The sequence below is a fragment of the Macaca mulatta genome, chromosome 14, assembly GCF_049350105.2.
Source record: "Macaca mulatta isolate MMU2019108-1 chromosome 14, T2T-MMU8v2.0, whole genome shotgun sequence".
In the NCBI taxonomy this organism is placed as follows: Eukaryota; Metazoa; Chordata; class Mammalia; order Primates; family Cercopithecidae; genus Macaca; species Macaca mulatta.
In genome coordinates this window covers 18,022,217-18,040,538 of record NC_133419.1, presented here as the reverse complement: position 1 = coordinate 18,040,538, position 18,322 = coordinate 18,022,217, and the positions used below count along the sequence as shown (strand labels likewise).

Genomic DNA, 18,322 nt, shown 5'->3' with positions numbered 1-18,322 from the left:
CAAGCCCGACAGGACCCGGGGAGCCTGGGACCCCGACATGCAGGAGGAGATCGCAGCCCTGCCCCAGGACGCAGAGAACGAGAGGCCGCGCCCGGAGGGCCCTGTGACCCGCGGCCTCCCGAACCGGACCCGCCCCGCGGCGCCTCCCTCTTGCCTTCTTTCCCTCCCTCCCTCTCGCGGCCCGTTATCCTGCGCCCGCAGCACTCACCAGCGGCTGCACCTGAGCCCGCCGCTGCCTCAGCTGCTACCTGCGCCTCCGCAGCCGCCGCCGCCTCGCTGCTGAGGCCGAATCCCGGGGGAGCCTCCGCGTCCCGCCGCCGCTGCCGCCGCTGCCGCCAGAGCAGAACACCCCAAAATGGCGGCACTTCCGGCACCTACCACCGGCGGGGAGGGCGGAGGAGGAGGGGGAGCGCGACGAAGGGGAACGTATCACCGCGGTGCCGCCCGCAGCGCAGATGCGAGCGGAGCGCGGCGTAGGGGCGGGCCGAGCGTCGGGCACTGCAGCGCCCCCTCGGGCGGGGAAGTGGAGGAGCTGCCGCGCCTAAGCCCCTGGGGCCGCGGGCGGAGCCCTCAGCCGAGGGAGCTGCAGGGGCACATCTCTTTGTCTCCGAGCCCTACTGGAGGGAAGAGCAAGGCCTGGGAATCAAGTTCTTGACTCCGCCCACCGCACCCACAGGAGCGCTAGATGACCCTGGTGGGCAAGGAGGCACCTCTACTGGGCACTGAGTAGGAGCATAATATATTTGTTGAATAAATGGATGAGTGAAGGAGTGACTGGTGCTTGGCCAGCGTTGGGCACATGGCACGCCCCTTTTTGCCCCAACAGATAAGCAACAGCATCCAGGCCTTCCTTCTTTGCTGGGATGTGGATATGTGTGTTCCAAGTGCAGGGAGTGCCTTTTAGCAAGATAATCAGTGTGAACGCACAACCTGGCAACGATCGCTGCGACATCAGGAAGTTCACAAAGATTCTATTAAGAGACCGATTGCTCAGCCATAACCTGCTTTTCCCAGAAAAAAAAAATGTATATATATTTTCTTAACAACTCAGGTTAGGTCTTTAAAGACTTCCTCCCGAGTTACTCAGGAATCCCTGGGTGTAGATGGAACGCAAGCAGTACAGTTTGTTGTTGTTTGAGCCAATGTTTATTACGTAGGTTCCAGACCTTGTGAGGCAGTTAAATGCAGGTTAACAAAACTTTGTTCTGGAAGCTTTTGGCCCCATCAACATGCAAATAACTCATGGGATGGTTTCTCTGTAACATCATCTGGCTTCCCAGAGAATATAATTTTTTTATACCCACAAATACTGATTATATCCTACCTTACCACAAACAAGTGGGCTTCCAAGCAGAAGCCTCAAGGCCTCAAGGGTTTTCCTCTGTCGCCTTTGGAGGGGAAAAAAAAACTAACCACAGTTTTTCTGGTACCGTTTAGTCCTTAAATTGTACATGATCATATTCCCTAATTGTACTGGGTAGTTTTATATACATTCATAATGCTGATAATATGATCTTGTTCTTGTTAATAGTTTTATGTGTAATTGACTGAAAACATTCTGTATTTATAGACCATTATAGCTTACAGAATGTTGTCAAAAATATTACCATATATTTCCTCCTATAGGTTATAGAAATGTTTCAAGCAGAGAATCTGTCTCCTTTTGTGCTCCATAGAATCATGTGGATATCCACATGGCTCACTTCCTCATCTCCTTCAGACTTTGACTTAAGTGTCACCTTCTTAGTCCACTTTTCCCTGAGCACCCTATTTTACATTGCTCACATGCATGGCATACGTATGCACACTATGCACACACATACACACACCCCCATGCTTTCAATCCCACTTTCATTTTTATCCAAAACACTTATCATTATCTAACACAGTTTTGTTTTGTTTTTTTGGGTTGGTTTTTTTTTTTTTTTTTGAGACAGTCTTGCTCTTGTCACCCAGGCTGGAGTGCAGTGGTGCAATCTCGGCTCACTGCAACATCCACATCCCAGGTTCAAGCAATTTTCCTGCCTCAGCCTCCCAAGTAGCTTACAGGTGCCCGTCACCACGCCTGACTAATTTTTGTATTTTTAGTGGAGACAGGGTTTCACCATGTTGGCCAGGCTGGACTCAAACTCCTGACTGCAAGTGTTCTGCCTGCCTCTGCCTCTCAAAGTGCTGGGATTACAGGCGTGAGCCACTGCACCTGGCCTCACAGTATATTTTGTACTTACATATTTTACTTGTTTTATTGACAGTAGCCCAGAAGGTAAACCAAAAGGTAAACTTCATGAGGATAGAGGTTTTGTCTGTTTTATTTCACTGCTCTATCCTCAGGGCCTCGATAATGCCTAATCCATAGTACATGCTGAATAAATATTGTTGACTTAATTAATAGGTATATCTAAGTGCCAGGTATGGAAAACAAATGAAATGTTCAGCCTTTAGAAGCTTCTTGGAACCTGTCCATGAGCTAAATAAGGACAGGCACCACGCCCATCTTGTTATATCTCCAGTGCTTTTCACAGTATCTGACTCAATAAATATTTCTTAAAGAGCAACTAGAAACTTTTCCATACCCATCTTGTTATTCTCCTAATATCGCCGTTGCTTTTCATTGTATCTAACTCAATAGATACTTCTTGAAGAGCAACCAGAAGCTTTTTCCTATTCTATCTGCACCTTAACTTAGGGCTCCCATTTGCAAGGGAGGAACTTGCAAGGTATTAATATCACTCTTGCATTGAGTTACCGAGGAAGGCCACAGCCTGTTAGCCCAAGGTTGGGGGGAAGAACAATTACATGAAGAACGCAAATAGATTTTGTAACTTCAAAAGGTTTCAGCAGCATAGACAAAATGCTAAACAGTCCAAATACAAAAAAAAAAAAAAAAAAAAAAAGCCTAGTGTGAGATTTAACAGTATGTAAAGCTTCCTGTTTCATGTTTTGCCTTACAAATAGATTAAGATTTATTTTTTAAAAAAGCCAGTGTTGGCCAGGAGCAGTAGCTCATGCCTGTAATCCTAGCACTTGGGAAGGCCGAGGCAGATGGATTACCTGAGGTCAGGAGTTCAAGACCAGCCTGGCCAACGTGGCAAAACCCTGTCTCTACTGAAAAATACAAACATCAGCCGGGCATGATGGCAGGTGCCTGTAGTTTCAGCTACTCAGGAGGCTGAGAAAGAATCGCTTGAACTTGGGAGATAGTGGTTGCAGTGAGTCGAGATCGAACCACTGCACTCCAGCCTGGGCGACAGAGCAAGACTCCGTCTCAAAAAAAAAAAAAAAAAAAAAAAACATAGCCAGTGTTAGTAAGAGTGCAGAGAAATAGACTTCTCCAAGTGGTGGAGGGAGTAAAGTTCAGGTGATCTGCCTAGAGGAATCTGAACTTTTACATATCTTTCTAGGAATTTATCCTAAGGAAAGATTCATGGATAATGGCAGAGACTGTAACATGTTTTATTTTTTATTTTTATTTTTCTAGACACAGGGTCTTGCTCTGTCACCCAGCCTGGAGTGTAGTGGTGCTATCATAGCCACTGCAACCTTGAACTCCTGGGTTCAAGCGATCCTTCCACCTGAGCCTTGTGAGTAGCTGAGATCACAGGTGTGTGCCACCATGTCCAACTAATTTTTTTTCTTTTGTAGAGACAGGGGTCTCACTATGTTGCCCAGGCTGGTCTCAAACTCTTGAGCTCAAGCGACCCTCCCCACTCGGCCTTCCAAAGTTTTGGGATTACAGGTGTGAGCCATGACACCTGGCCATAACATTGTTTAAACAGCATAAAATTTGATATAAAAGGAGACTGATAAATTATAGTTCATTCATAGCCATATAACAATAGAGAAATAATTATAGAGGAAATGATGATAGCCAGGCATGATGGCTTACTCCCATAATCCCAGCTACCTTGGAGGGCAAGGCAGGAGGACTGTTTGAGGCCAGGAGTTCAAATCCAGCCCAGGCGACATAACAAGACACCATCTCCACATAAATAAAAAATTTAAAAATGTTAGCCTGGCATGGTGGCATGCACATCTGCAGTTCCAGCTTCTTAAGAAGCTGAGGTAGGAGAACCCCTTCAGCCCAGGAGTTCCAGGTTGCAGTGAGCTATGATCATGACACTGCACTCCAGCCTAGGCAACAGAGTAAGACCCTGTCTCTATTTGGTTTTTATTTATTTATTTATTATTAATTTTTTTTTTTTTTTGAGACGGAGTCTCGCTCTGTTGCCCATGCTGGAGTGCAGTGGCGCCACCTTGGCTCACTGCAACCTCTGCCTCTCAGATTCAAGCGATTCTGCTGCCTCAGATCCGGAGTAGCTGGGATTACAGGCATGCGCCACCATGCCTGGGTAATTTTGTATTTTTAGTAGAGTCAGGGTTTCGCCATGTTGGTCAGGTTGGCCTTGAACTCCTTACCTCAGGTGATCCACCCACCTAAGCCTCCCAAAGTGCTGGGAGCCACCGCGCCTGGCCTATTTACTTTTCTTTCTTGGTTTTTTTTGTTTGTTTTTTGGTTTTTGTTTGAGACGGAGTCTGGCTCTGTGGCCCAGGCTGGAGTGCAGTGGCACAATCTTGGCTCACTGCAACCTCCCCTTCCCAGGTTCAGGCGATTCTCCTGCCTCAGCCTCCTGGGTTGCTGGGACTACAGGCGCATGCCACTAAACCTGGCTAATTTCTTGTATTTTTAGTAGTGGCGGGGTTTCACCGTGTTAGCCAGGATACTCTCAATCTCCTGACACCGTGATCCGCCCGCCTTGGCCTTACAAAGTGCTGCGATTACAGGCGTGAGCCACCATGACCGGCCTGTTTTTCTTTTTAAAGAGACAAGATCTTGCTATATTGCCCAGGCTCGTGTGCAGTGACTTTTCACAGGCATGATTCCACTACAGATCAGCATGAGATTTTTGACCTGTTCCATTTCCAGCCTGAAATGGTTCACCACTGCTTAGGTAACCTGGTGGTCCCCCACTCTCTGGAGGTCATGATGTTGATGCTGAACTTAGTGCAGACACCTGATTAACATAGTGCACTATAGCCCAGAACTTCTGGACTCAAGTGATTCCCCTGCCTCAGCCTCCCGAGTAGTTGGGACTTACAGGCACATGCCACCTCGCCCTGCCCTTGTCTCTAAAAGAAAAAAAGAAAACTCTTTTTTTTTTGAGACAGAATTTCACTCTTGTTGCCCAGGCTGGAGTGCAATGGTGCAATATCAGCTCACTGCAAATTCCGCCTCCCGGGTTCAAGCAATTCTCTTGCCTCATCCTCCCGAGTAGCTGGGATTACCTGTACCCACCACCATGCCCAGCTAATTTTTTGTATTTTTAGTAGAGACAGGGTTTCTCCATGTTGGCCAGACTAGTCTTGAACTCCTAACCTCAGGTGATCTGCCCGCCTCAGCCTCCGAAAGTGTTGGAATTATAGGTGTGAGCCACCGCGCCTGGCCAGAAAGAAAACTCTTAAGGCCTGGTTATATTCAGGTGGTGCTGCAAGCATCGCGCTGCATCACATCTGGAGGCCTATAGCCTATGACGTCAGGTTGTCTGTCCTGTTTTTAGTGACACAGACTCATCCGTGGTTGAGGTGGCCTCAGCCTGATCCCTCTGTGGTCAAGTTTCCTATAAGTGTTTCATCTAATGCTTTTATCCATTGATGGCTATTAACTAGATCCATTATTTTACCAAAATGCAGACTTTCTGATTTTATATGTATATAAAATATATAATATACACACTATATATAATGTATAATATACATACTATATGTAATATATAATGCATTCTATATATAATATGCATTCTATATAATATATAACATGCATACTATATAATATATACATATGATATACAATATATAATATACATATATAATGTACATACAATATATAATATACATATATAATATGCATATTATATATAATATACATATAACATATAACACATATAATTTATAATATACATATCATATATAATATACATATCATATAATATACATATTATATAATGTACACATCACTGCACTCCAGCCTGGGTGACAGAGTGAGACTCTGTCTCAAAAACAAAAAACAAAACATTTTCTAGTTATAATATTATATAGTTATAATGACCTTTATCAATATGTGTACATGAATATACAAAGACCACATGTTGTATGATCCATGTATATGAAATGTTTGGAATAGGCAGGTCCACTGAGACAGAAAGTCAATTCGTGGTTGTCAGGTAATGAGGGAATGGGGAGTGATTGCTAATGGGTATAGGATTTCTTTCAGGGATGATGAAATTTTCTAAAATTAGATATTGGTGATGGTTGTGCAACCCTGTGAGTATATTAATAAACACTGAATTGTATAGTTAGGAGGGTGATAAGGCATATGCATTATACCTCAATAAAGCTGTTACCAAAAAAAATGTTAACATTGGAGGGGGAAGGACATAATGGACTCTCAGTACTATTTTTAAAACCTTTCTGTGCATCTAAATTATTCCACATTTAAAAGTTTATTCCTGGCCGGGCGCAATGGCTCAGGCCTGTAATCCCAGCATTTTGGGAGGCCAACGCGGGTGGATCATGAGGTCAGGAGATTGAGACCATCCTGGCTAACACGGAGAAACCCCGTCTCTACCAAAAATACAAAAAATAAGCCGGGCGTGGTGGCGGGCGCCCATAGTCCCAGCTACTTGGGAGGCTGAGGCAGGAGAATGGCGTGAACCCAGGAGGCAGAGCTTGCAGTGAGCCAAGACCACGCCACTGCACTCCAGTCTGGGCAACAAAGCGAGACTCCGTCTCAAAAAAAAAAAAGTTTATTCCACAAAGAGACACCACACCCACTAAAATGGCTATAATGAAAGACAGATAATAAGTGTTGGCGACCATGTGGCATGGCAACATTGGAACCCTCCATACTCTCCTGGTGGGAATGCAAAAAGGTGCAGTCACTTTGGAAAACTGACAGTTCTTCTAAAGGTTAAACATAGTAATACTCTATAACCTCATAATTCCATGATTAGTCAAATATACAAAAGAAATTAAAACCTATGTCCAGAAGTTGTATGCAGATGTTCCCAGCAGCATTGTTCAACATAGCCAAAAATGGAAACAACTCAAATGTCCATCAACTGATAAACGGATAAAAACATGTGGTCTGTCCATATATTGAAATATTATTTGGCAATAAAAAGGACAGTCTGATACTTGCTACAACATGGACGATCCTTGAAAACATTCTAAGCATAATACAGATATCTCTAAGCAAAGAGATATCTATTAAGAAAAAAAAGGCTGGGTGTGGTGGCTCACACCTGTAATCCCAGCACTATGGGAGGCTGAGATGGGCGGATCATGAGGTCAGAAGATTGAGACCATCCTGGCTAAGACAGTGAAACCCCATCTCTACTAAAAATACAAACAATTAGCCAGATGTGGTGGCGGGCGCCTGTAGTCCCAGCTACTCAGGAGGCTGAGGCAGGAGAATGGTGTAAACCCGGGAGGCGGAGCTTGCAGTGAGTCGAGATTGTACTCCAGCCTGGGCAACAGAGAGACTCCGTCTGAAAAAAAGGAAAAGAAAAAGAAAAACAAAAAAAGGCCACATGCAGTTGCTAACACCTGTAATCCCAGCACTTTGGGAGGCCCAGGCGGGCAGTTCACCTGAGGTGGGGAATTCGAGACCAGGCTGACCAACATGGAGAAACCTTCTCTACTAAAAATATAAAATTAGTTGGGAGTGGTGGTGCATGCCTGTAATCCCAGCTATTAGAGAGTCTGAGGCAGGAGAATTGCTTGAACCTGGGAGGCGGAGGTTGCAGTGAGCTGAGATCATGCCATTGCACTCCAGCCTGGGCGACAAGAATGAAACTCCATCTCAAAAAAAAAAAGGGTGGGGTGGCTCACGCATGCAATGCCAGCACTTCGAGAGGCTGAAGCAGGAAGATCACTTGAGTCCAGTAGTTCGAGATCAACCTGGACAATATGGTGAAAGCCCATCTCTACCAAAAATACAAAAATTTGCCACCAGGTGTGGTGGTGCGCACCTGTGGTCCCAGCTACTCAGGAGGCTGAGGTGGGAGAATTGCTTGAGCCCAGGAGGTGGAGGTTGCAGTGAGCTAAAATCACACCATTGCACTCCAGCCTGGGCAACAGGAGTGAAACTCTATCTCAAAAAAAAAAAAAAAAAAAAAGAAGAAGCCAGATACAAAGAACACATATTGTATGACTCCATTTATTTGAAATACACTAGGCTAGACACAGTAGTTCAGACCTATAATCCCAGTACTTTGGGAGGCCAAATCGGGAGGATTGTTTGAGCCCAGGAATTCAAGATCACTTTGTTTTGTTTTGTTTTGTTTTTGACATGGTGTCACCCAGGCTGAAGTGCAGTGGCGTGATCTCGGCTCATCACAACCTCTGCCTCCCGGGTTCAAGTGATTCTCCTGCCTCAGCCTCCCGAGTAGCTGGGATTACAGGCGCCCACTATTATACCTGGCTAATTTTTGTATGTTTTTAGTAGAGATGGGGTTTCTCCATGTTGACCACGCTGGTCTCAAACGCCTGACCTCTGGTGATCTGCCTGCCTCAGCCTCCCAAAGTGCTGGGATTACAGGAGTAAGCCACTGTGCCCAGCCCTGAGATCAGTTTGGGCAACACAGTGAGACCCCATCACCACAAATAATAAAAAATTAGCCAGGCATCGTGGCACATGTCTGTAGTCTCAACTCCTTGGGAGGCTGAGGTGGGAAGATTGCTTGTACCCAAAAGGTCAAGGCTACAGTGAGTCATGGTCACGCTGCCACTGTGCTCTAGTCTAGGTGACAGTGAGAGCCTGTTTCCTAGAAAAAAAAAAAAAGAAGAAAAGTAAAAAGAAGAAATGCCCTAAACATGCTAAACATGTAAATCTATAGAGTCAGAAAGTAGGTTAGTGTTTGCCTAAGGCTGGAGGATGATTGGGAGAAAATGGTGTCTCTGCTAATGGATATGGGGCTTATTTTGAGGGCAATGAAAATATTCTAAAATTAGGTCGGGTGCGGTGGCTCACGCCTGTAATCCCAGCACTTTGGGAAACCAAGGCGGATGGATGACCTGAGGTCAGGAGTTTGAGAGCAGTCCGGCCAACATGGCGAAACCCTGTCTCTACTAAAAGCACACAAAAAATTAGCCGGGCATAGTGGTGGGCACCTGTAGTCCCAGCTATTGGGGAGGCTGAGGCAGGAGAATTGCCTGTACCCGGGAGGCGGAGGTTGCAGTGAGCCGAGATGGCGCTACTGCACTCCAGCCTAGGCAACAGAAGGAGACTACATCTCAAAAAAGAAAAGAAAATGAATCTTTTAAAACCACCAGATGGGCCAGGTGGGGTGGCTCATGCCTGTAATCCCCGCACTTTGGAAGGCCAAGGGGGATGGATCACCTGAGGTCAGGAGTTTGAGACCAGCCTGGCCAACATGGTGAAACCCTGTCTCTACTAAAAATACAAAAATTAGCTGGGAGTGGTGGCATGTGCTTATAATCCCAGCTACTTGGGAGGCTGAGGCAGGAGAATCACTTGAACCCAGGAGGCGGAGGTTGCAGTGAGCCAAGATCTTGCCACTGTACTCTCCAGTCTGGTGACAGAGCGAGACTTTGTCTCAAAAACAAAAACAAACGAACAAAAATAGCCAGGAGTGACGGTGCACACCTGTAGTCCCAGCTACTAGGGAGGCTGAGGCAGGAGAATCACTTGAACCAGGGAGGCAGAGATTGCAGTGATCTAAGATAGTGCCACTGCACACCAGCCTGGGCCACAGATTAAGACTCTGTCGGCCGGGCGCGGTGGCTCAAGCCTGTAATCCCAGCACTTTGGGAGGCCGAGACGGGCGGATCACGAGGTCAGGAGATCGAGACCATCCTGGCTAACACGGTGAAACCCCGTCTCTATTAAGAAATACAAAAAAAAAACTAGCCAGGCGAGGTGGCAGGCGCCTGTAGTCCCAGCTACTCGGGAGGCTGAGGCAGGAGAATGGCATAAACCCGGGAGGCGGAGCTTGCAGTGAGCTGAGGTCCGGCCACTGCACTCCAGCCTGGGTGACAGAGCGAGACTCCGTCTCAAAAAAAAAAAAAAAAAAGACTCTGTCTCAACAACAACAAACAGAAAAAAAAAACACCAGATGCCTGTTTCAGAGAAAGATTTAAATATAAATAGGCCCACCGAGTGGCTCAAGCCTGTAATCCCAGCACTCTGAGAGGCCGAGGCAGGTGGATCACCTGAGGTCAGGAGTTCGATACCAGCCTGGCTGACATGGTGAAACCTCATCTTTACTAAAAACAAAAATTAGCTGGGTGTGGTGGCACACACCTGTAATCCCAGCTACTCGGGAGGCTGAGGCAGGAGAATCGCTTGAACCAGGAGGCGGAGGTTGCAGTGAGCCGAGATCGTGTGACTGCACTCCAGCCTGGGCAACAGAGTGAGACTCCATCTCAAAACAAACAAACAACAAAAAAGTAAATAGCTGGCATTACAACCATTCTACTTACCTTTTTGTAGATTGCAGGTTTCATATTTGAGCTTTTCATAATTTTTTAATGATATATTAATACATTATAATGCATATTTTCCTATTTTTTCCTGCTATGTAAACACTGCTGTTTGGTCAGATGATGGAGGGAGCCGTGCCCTGGCACGGGTAGGGGAGGAGGAAGGCGACCTCAGCCCAAGTCCCCTGTTCACCCTGGGATCAGGCCCTCACTCAGGTAGCTCCTCTGTTTCAAAGCTCTAAGTCCTTCCACTCTCCTCTTCAGGGCTACCTGGCACACAGCCTCTTCCTTGTCTTTTCTTCCCTTTGGTGGGGTCACACCCGCACTTAGGGTCACTGCCCCCTTCTCTGGTCGAGGGTTGGAGGGAGTGTCCTTCCTGCTCTCCTCCCCTGGGGTCACACCCCTTCCCTCGGAGGAAGGAGGTCACCGGCCACAAGCGAGGGCCTCAGTTTCCCACGCTACGGGGCTCACACGTGTCTGGCCCGCGACGCGCTTTCCCTTGGCCGGGGTTCCAGTTTCCCGCCCAGGAGTCCTCGGTCCCTCCCCCGAGACCGCCGGGCCCTCCTCCAGAGCCCCGCGGCCCGCCCCGGGGGCTCCAGGCCAGCCCGCCGTCACCCGGTGCGAGCCCGCGAGAGGCCTCGTGCAGCTGGCAGCCCCGCCCCGGCACCCGCCTGCTCTTCTCGCGGGTCCAGACCGCGAGCGCGGGGGCCGATGGGTCGCCTCTGCGCCGGGCCGGGTGGCGCGGGATGGCGGCCACCGCGCTGCTGGAGGCCGGCCTGGCGCGGGTGCTCTTCTACCCGACGCTGCTCTACACCCTGTTCCGCGGGAAGGTGCCGGGTCGGGCGCACCGGGACTGGTACCACCGCATCGACCCCACAGTGCTGCTGGGCGCGCTGCCGTTGCGGAGCTTGACGCGCCAGGTGAGCCAGGCCGGGGAGCCCGGGCACCTGCCCCGTCCCCGCCGTTCCGTCTCTGTCGGGCCGCTGGGGTCTCCACCGTCTTTGCTGAGCCACCTCTTTGCCTCGGCAGCTGGTACAGGACGAGAACGTGCGCGGGGTGATCACCATGAACGAGGAGTATGAGACGAGGTTCCTGTGCCACTCTTCACAGGTGAGGGACCGGGCCGCGGGGCAGGCTCGGGGGCCCGCTCCCCTCGCCCACCGCCCTGGGCCTGGGACGGCTAGAGAAGTTTGGGGGAGGTCATCATGCCCCAGAGCCAGGCGTCCCAAGCTGCTTTCCCTCCAGTCTGGTCCTCTAAACGGCACCTGGAGGTAGGCTAGAAACTGTGAAAGGCGTTTATTTAAAAGTTCAAGTTGGGCCGGGCGCGGTGACTCACGCCTGTAATCCCAGCACTTTTGGGAGGCGGGAGGAGGAGGCGGGCAGATCACTTGAGCCCAGGAGTTCCTGACCAACCTGGGCAACATGGCGAGGCCCCCATCTCTACAAAAATACAAAAAGTAGCCGGGAATGGTAGCGTGCGCCTGTAGTCCCAGCTACTTGGGAGGCTAAGGCAGGAGAATCACTTGAGCCGGGGAGGTGGAGGTTGCAGTGAGCCGACATCTTGCATTCCAGCCCAGCCTTGGGCGACAGGAGTGAAACAGTCTCAAAAAAAAAAAAAAGAAAAAAAAAGTGCAAGTTGACAAAGTCTGATTTCTCCTTTGTGAACGAATGTAATGTATTCTTATTTCAGTAAACAAAATCAGAAACTAAAATTGAAAGGCAACTTTCCTGTGCCTTCCTGATTTCATTCATTCTTTCTGCACTTTGAGCTCTGAGTATGGGTCAGCATTCCCAGTGTTAACGATTCCAGATGAAGGCCCTGCCAACTATAAGAAGAAAAGCACCCCCTTAATACGTCCCCCTCCCCACATTTTTCATAAACTGTAGAGTTAATTTGGCTCTGATTTGGGGGAATTTTTAGTCATATGTTAGAAATCATGGTGGAACTACAAAGTTCTTTCATAACGAAGTTTAGGCCTAAAGCATAACTTTCATTAAATGTGACTGGCTTGTTTGTGGAATCTTCCACAATGGTTATTAGAAGATGTTATCTGGTCGGGCGCGATGGCTCAAGACTGTAATCCCAGCACTTTGGGAACCTGAGACGGGCGGATCACGAAGTCAGGAGATCGAGACCATCCTGGCTAACACGGTGAAACCCTGTCTCTACTAAAAAAATACAAAAATCTAGCCGGGCGAGGTGGCGGGCGCCTGTAGTCCCAGCTACTCGGGAGGCTGAGGCGGGAGAATGGCGTAAACCCGGGTGGCGGAACTTGCAGTGAGCCGAGATCCGGCTACTGCACTCCAGCCTGGGCCACAGAGCGAGACTCCATCCCAAGAAAAAAAAAAAAGAAGATGTTATCTACAATGTGATTAAAAATGTTGCCCTATCTTTATAGTGTTTGGCATCTAATAGCACTAAACAATTATCTTTCTCCTTTGTTTTACTGATATAGCATGATGAAGATACTATTATTTCAACCTGAGGATTTTTTGAAACCTTAAAAATATTTGTGACTTGGCTGGAAATATTTGTGACTTGGCTAGGCGTGGTAGCTCTGACGCCTGTAATCCCAGCACTTTGGGAGGCTGAGGTGGGTAGATCGTGTGAGGTCAGGAGTTTGAGATCAGTCTGGCCAAAATGGTGAAACCCTGTCTCTACTAAAAAATACAAAAAACTAGCCCGGCGAGGTGGCGGGCACCTGTAGTCCCAGCTACTGGGGAGGCTGAGGCAGGAGAATGGCGTGAACCCGGGAGGCGGAGCTTGCAGTGAGCTGAGATCCGGCCACTGCACTCCAGCCTGGGCGACAGAGGGAGACTCCGTCTCAAAAAAAAAAAAAAAAAAAGCTGACCTTCATTCAGAACCATACAGTCTCCGATACTCATTATTAAGAGGTTAATAATAAGAGTAGCTGGAGGATATCTGAAGTCTTAAAGCATAAAGTTTGCCCAGTTGCCAAAGACCTTATTTCTCTTATTTCTTCTTCTTTTTTTTTTTTTTTGAGACAGAGTCTCACATCTCACTCCATTGTCCAGGCTAGAGTGCAATGGTGCAATCTCAGCTCACTGCAACGTCTGCCTCCCGGTTCAAGTGATTCTCCTGCCTCAGCCTCCCAAGTAGCTGGAATTACAGGTGCCCGCCACCATGCCTGGCTAATTTTTGTATTTTTTGTGGAGATAGGGTTTCGCCATGTTGGCCAGAGTCATCTCGAACTCCTGACCTCAGGCTATTCACCCACCTTGGCCTCTCAAAATCTGGGATTACAGGCGTGAGCCACCGCACCTGGCCACCTATTTCTTCTTTGTAAGTGATGACATTGCACTAATGAAGGTCAGTGCATTGTTTTAATTTAATTTTTTTTTGTTTTTTTTGTTTTCCAGACGGAGTCTTGCGCCTGGCCCATTCTTTTAATTTTAAAATGATAACCCTATTTTCTACCATGTGCTTCCTCAAAAAAAAGTGGTAAAAAAAGAGGAGACTTATGGACAGAGAAATAGAAAGCCCTGGCAAAATATTGTACCCCAAATCTGCAGCTGAATCACTACACAGGTGCCAAAATTATACAAAAAAAAGTTACACTGGCTGGGCCTGGTGGCTCATGCCTGTAATCCCAACACTTTGGGAGGCTGAGACAGGAGGATGGCTTGAGGATAGGAGATTGAGACCAGCCTGGGCAACATAGCGAGACCCCCATCTCCACACACAAAAATAACAAAATTAGCGAGGCACAGTGGCGTGCAGCTGTAGTCACAGCTTCTCAGGAGGCAGAGGTGGGAGGACTGCTTGAGCTTAGGAGTTTGAAGCTGCAGGGAGCCATGATTGCACACCACTGCTCTCTGACCTGAGCGACATAGCAAGATCGTGTCTCTAAAATAAAATATGTATATTTTTTGAGATGTTGTTTTTCTCTTGTCACCCAGGCTGGAATACAATGGTGTGATCTCTGCTCACTGCAACCTCTCTCTCCTGGGTTAAACAATTCTCCTGCCTCAGCCTCCCTAGTAGGTGGGATTACAGGCGTCCGCCACCAGGCCTGGCTAATTTTTGTATTTTTATTAGAGACAGGGTTTCACCATGTTAGCCAGGCTGGTCTCGAACTCCTGACCTTAGGTGATCTGCCCACCTCAGCCTTACAAATCGTTGGGATTACAGGCGTGAGCCACTATGCCCGGCCGAAATAAAATGTTAAGATGTTTGCAGCTGAATTTTTTGCAGCTAAAATATATATAGCTAATATTTTGCAGCTAAATATTCAAGTACACAAAGGGTAGTTTAAGAACACTTTACCTGCTGGTGTGGTGGCTCACACCTGTAATCCCAGCACTTTGGGAGGCTGAGGCGGGCAGATGACCTGAGGTTAGGAGTTTGAGACTATCCTGGCCAACATGATGAAATCCCATCTCTACTAAAAATACAATTAGCCAGGCTTGGTGGCGCGTGCCTGTGGGCCCAGCTACTCAGGAGGCTGAGGCAGGAGAATCGCTTGAACCTGGGAGGTGGAGGTTGCAGTGAGCTGAGATCACACCACTGCACTCCAGCCTGGGCAACAGAGCGAGACTCTGTCTTAATAAAAGAAAAGGAACACTTTAAATCTTGGACATAATTCTAACTCAGCAGCATAGCTGCTGTTTGATGAAAAACCAACTATGTAGGCCAGCCATTTTAAAGACATTTCTGTCCTCACCCGGAATGGGAAAAAAAAGCATTTCTGTAAGGAGTTTCTATTTTAGAAAACAGGAAACAGTGTATTCCCATTGTAGTAAACCCTGAAACTTCCCTGTTGCTTTGCTGCCTCTTAGGAGCCCCTTATCATCCCACCCACATCAGGTTTTTTTCATTCTTTTTCATACTGGTGGACCTGGTTCCAGGAGTGGAAGAGACTAGGAGTCGAGCAGCTGCGGCTCAGCACAGTAGACATGACTGGGATCCCTACCTTGGACAACCTCCAGAAGGGAGTCCAATTTGCTCTCAAGTACCAGTCGCTGGGCCAGTGTGTCTACGTGCATTGTAAGGCTGGGCGCTCCAGGAGTGCCACTATGGTGGCAGCATACCTGATTCAGGTACAAAAGTTCTTTCTGGGCTGGGCATCGTGGTACATGCTTACAATCCTAGCATTTTGGGAGGCTTGAAGTGGGAGGATGGCTTGAGCCCAGGAGTTTGAGACCAGACTGGGCAACATGGCAAAGCTGTCTCTACAAAAAATACAAAAGGTTATCTTGGTTTGGTGGTGTGCACCTGTAGTCCCAGCTACTTGGGAGGCTGAGATGGAAGGATCACCTGAGCCCGGTAGGTAGAGGCTGCAGTGAGCCATGATTTGTGCCACTGCACTGCAGCATGGCCGACACAGTGAAACCCTCTCTCAAAAAAAAAAAAAAAAAATCTTTCTGGTCCCATTTATAGCAGATTTCCAGAACTTCAATAGCATGGTCTACTGGTGGGCCTTGTTGGAAGGAGCTGTGTGCTTGATTTCAGGCTGTTGGGAGGTGGTGTGGTATGATGGAAAGCACCTGAGCCTTGTGACAGGCTAACCTGGGGCTCTGCCGCCTGCCAGTGAGGATCAGCAAAAGTGACTGATACCTAATGCTGTTTTCTCAAACTAAATGTATTATGAAGTTTAAATAAGAAATTACATCAAGTGCTGGCTACAGCGGGCACTCTAAAAATGGAGTTGCAAAAGATATTCAACCCCAGCAAAAGGCTAGACACTTGTTCTAATACCATGTCAGGGAACAATACTGTAGATAATAGTGATGATCATTTTCAGCTTTATAGTACTCAAGTTTCTTCAAGTATTCCAGAGTCAAGTTCTGGATATTAGTTTCTGGAAACAGGCTCCAAACTAGATTCTGCCTGTTAATTTGTCATGATTGGCAGGTGGGATGCTTTAAAAATATTTAGGAGAAACAAATACCCTGTAGTCCATCATCATTTTGTAACCTGAGTTACAAAATGGCTCCCACAGAGCATTTTCTAAGTCATGTGAATAGCTAAGTTTGGCCTTGTGTTACTGTGGACTGGTGTGTATGTATGTAGTTGAACGATACTAAAATTTCGGTCATAAGGACTCTGCTGGACTCAGGGTCTCAGGAGGGTATTTTGTACCCAGTGAGAATTGAATTAGCAAGCTAGAAATCTGTATTTTCTTGGTTCTGTTCAGTTCTAAACCAATGAGTATCCTTAGGACATGTTAACCCTCCTATTTAAATTATGAGTACTTGTTTTTCTAGCCATGGTGACAAGTTGCATAAAAACATCTACTGCAGGCCGGGCGCGGTGGCTCACGCCTGTAATCCTAGCACTTTGGGAGGCAGAGGCGGGCGGATCACGAGGTCAGGAGATTGAGCCTGGCTAACACGGTGAAACCTCGTCTCTACTAAAAATACTAAAAATTAGCTGGGCGTGGTGGCGGGCACCTGTAGTCCCAGCTACTCGGGAGGCTGAGGTAGGAGAATGGCGTGAACCCGGGAGGCGGAGCTTGCAGTGAGCTGAGATCGCCACTGCACTCCAGCCTGGGTGACACAGCGAGGCACTGTCTCAATAAAAAACAAACAAACAAAACATCTATTGCATACTTGTTCCTAGAAGTTCTTTTAACCAAAAGCCCAGCTCGGAGAGAATGTGGAGTAGGCTGAGGCAGTCTTGAACTTAGGACCTCAGCTTCTCATGTGCAACTTTCTTTTTCTAGGATTTGGCAGAGCAAGAATTGGGTAGAAAGACTGACTTTCCACCTGGCCTGTTGCATAGTATTGTGAGACTGGCTGACTGCAGTGTTTACAGTACTCTCCCATTTATAATACAAGAAGCATGATTTTTAATGCCTCCAAAATGGAGTTTCCAAAGAAATGAAACTCTCGAAGTCCTTTAGCACCTGCTCATGTGTCAAGGGCACGTTGACACCTGCTTTTTTTTTTTTTTTTTTTTTTTTTTTTTTTGAGACGGAGTCTCGCTCTGTCACCCAGGCTGGAGTGCAGTGGCCGGATCTCAGCTCACTGCAAGCTACGCCTCCCAGGTTTACGCCATTCTCCTGCCTCAGCCTCCCGAGTAGCTGGGACTACAGGCGCCCACTACCTCGCCCGGCTAGTTTTTGTATTTTTTAGTAGAGATGGGGTTTCACCGTATTAGCCAGGATGGTCTCGATCTCCTGACCTCGTAATCCGCCCATCTCGGCCTCCCAAAGTGCTGGGATTACAGGCTTGAGCCACCGCGCCCGGCCTGACACCTGCTTCTTTCTTTCTCTGCTGATTTCTCAACCCTGTACTTCAGGTGCACAGATGGAGTCCAGAGGAGGCTGTAAGAGCCATCGCCAAGATCCGGTCTTACATCCACATCAGGCCTGGCCAGCTGGATGTTCTTAAAGAGTTCCACAAGCAGGTTACTGCAGGGGCAGCAAAGGATGGGACTTTTGACACTTCAAAGACATGATGTATGTGGATTAGAAAGAACTCAAGACATTCCCGCTTGATACAGAATAAAAAAAGCTTAACGGGACCCACAGGGCTTAAGCCCAGACTTGACATAACCAAAATGTGCCAATAGGTAATAGGTAATTTTGCTTTCTCTGTCTTGTTTCATTTTCTTGAAATAACACTGTTGTGTGGCTAGAAAGGAAAAGATTTAGTGTGGCTTGTATTCATGGGATACAGGACAGGGATGGGGCCATCTTCTTTTCTTGAATAGAGCTAAAGAAGTATTTTAACAAAAATCTATTATTATGTACCTAATATTGTGCCTAATAATATTTAGCACCACAACTCAAAAGACTTAGCACTAGAAAAAAGGAAACTCAGCTCTGGGTCTTTGCCACTGTCAGAATCTGAGTCT

At 47.4% G+C, this 18,322-nt stretch overlaps 2 protein-coding genes across 51 annotated transcripts in view; one reads left to right on the top strand and one right to left on the bottom strand.

Moving 5' to 3' along the window:
• CELF1 (CUGBP Elav-like family member 1) overlaps positions 1-410 on the bottom strand; it is a 91,812-nt gene extending 91,402 nt beyond the window's left edge. For all 50 annotated transcript variants that reach the window (XM_077962878.1, XM_077962881.1, XM_028833431.2 and 47 more), the window contains exon 1: positions 209-410. The gene's annotated coding sequence lies outside the window, so the exon portion shown is untranslated. The remainder of the gene's footprint in view (positions 1-208) is intronic.
• A 10,750-nt stretch (positions 411-11,160) lies between these two features.
• On the top strand, positions 11,161-18,100 carry PTPMT1 (protein tyrosine phosphatase mitochondrial 1). The gene is made up of 4 exons (NM_001265803.1): positions 11,161-11,420; positions 11,530-11,610; positions 15,370-15,561; positions 17,765-18,100. The coding sequence occupies exons 1-4, from the start codon at positions 11,247-11,249 to the stop codon at positions 17,921-17,923; spliced, it is 606 nt and encodes a 201-aa protein (NP_001252732.1). The 5' UTR covers positions 11,161-11,246; the 3' UTR covers positions 17,924-18,100.
• Positions 18,101-18,322: the final 222 nt, after the last annotated feature.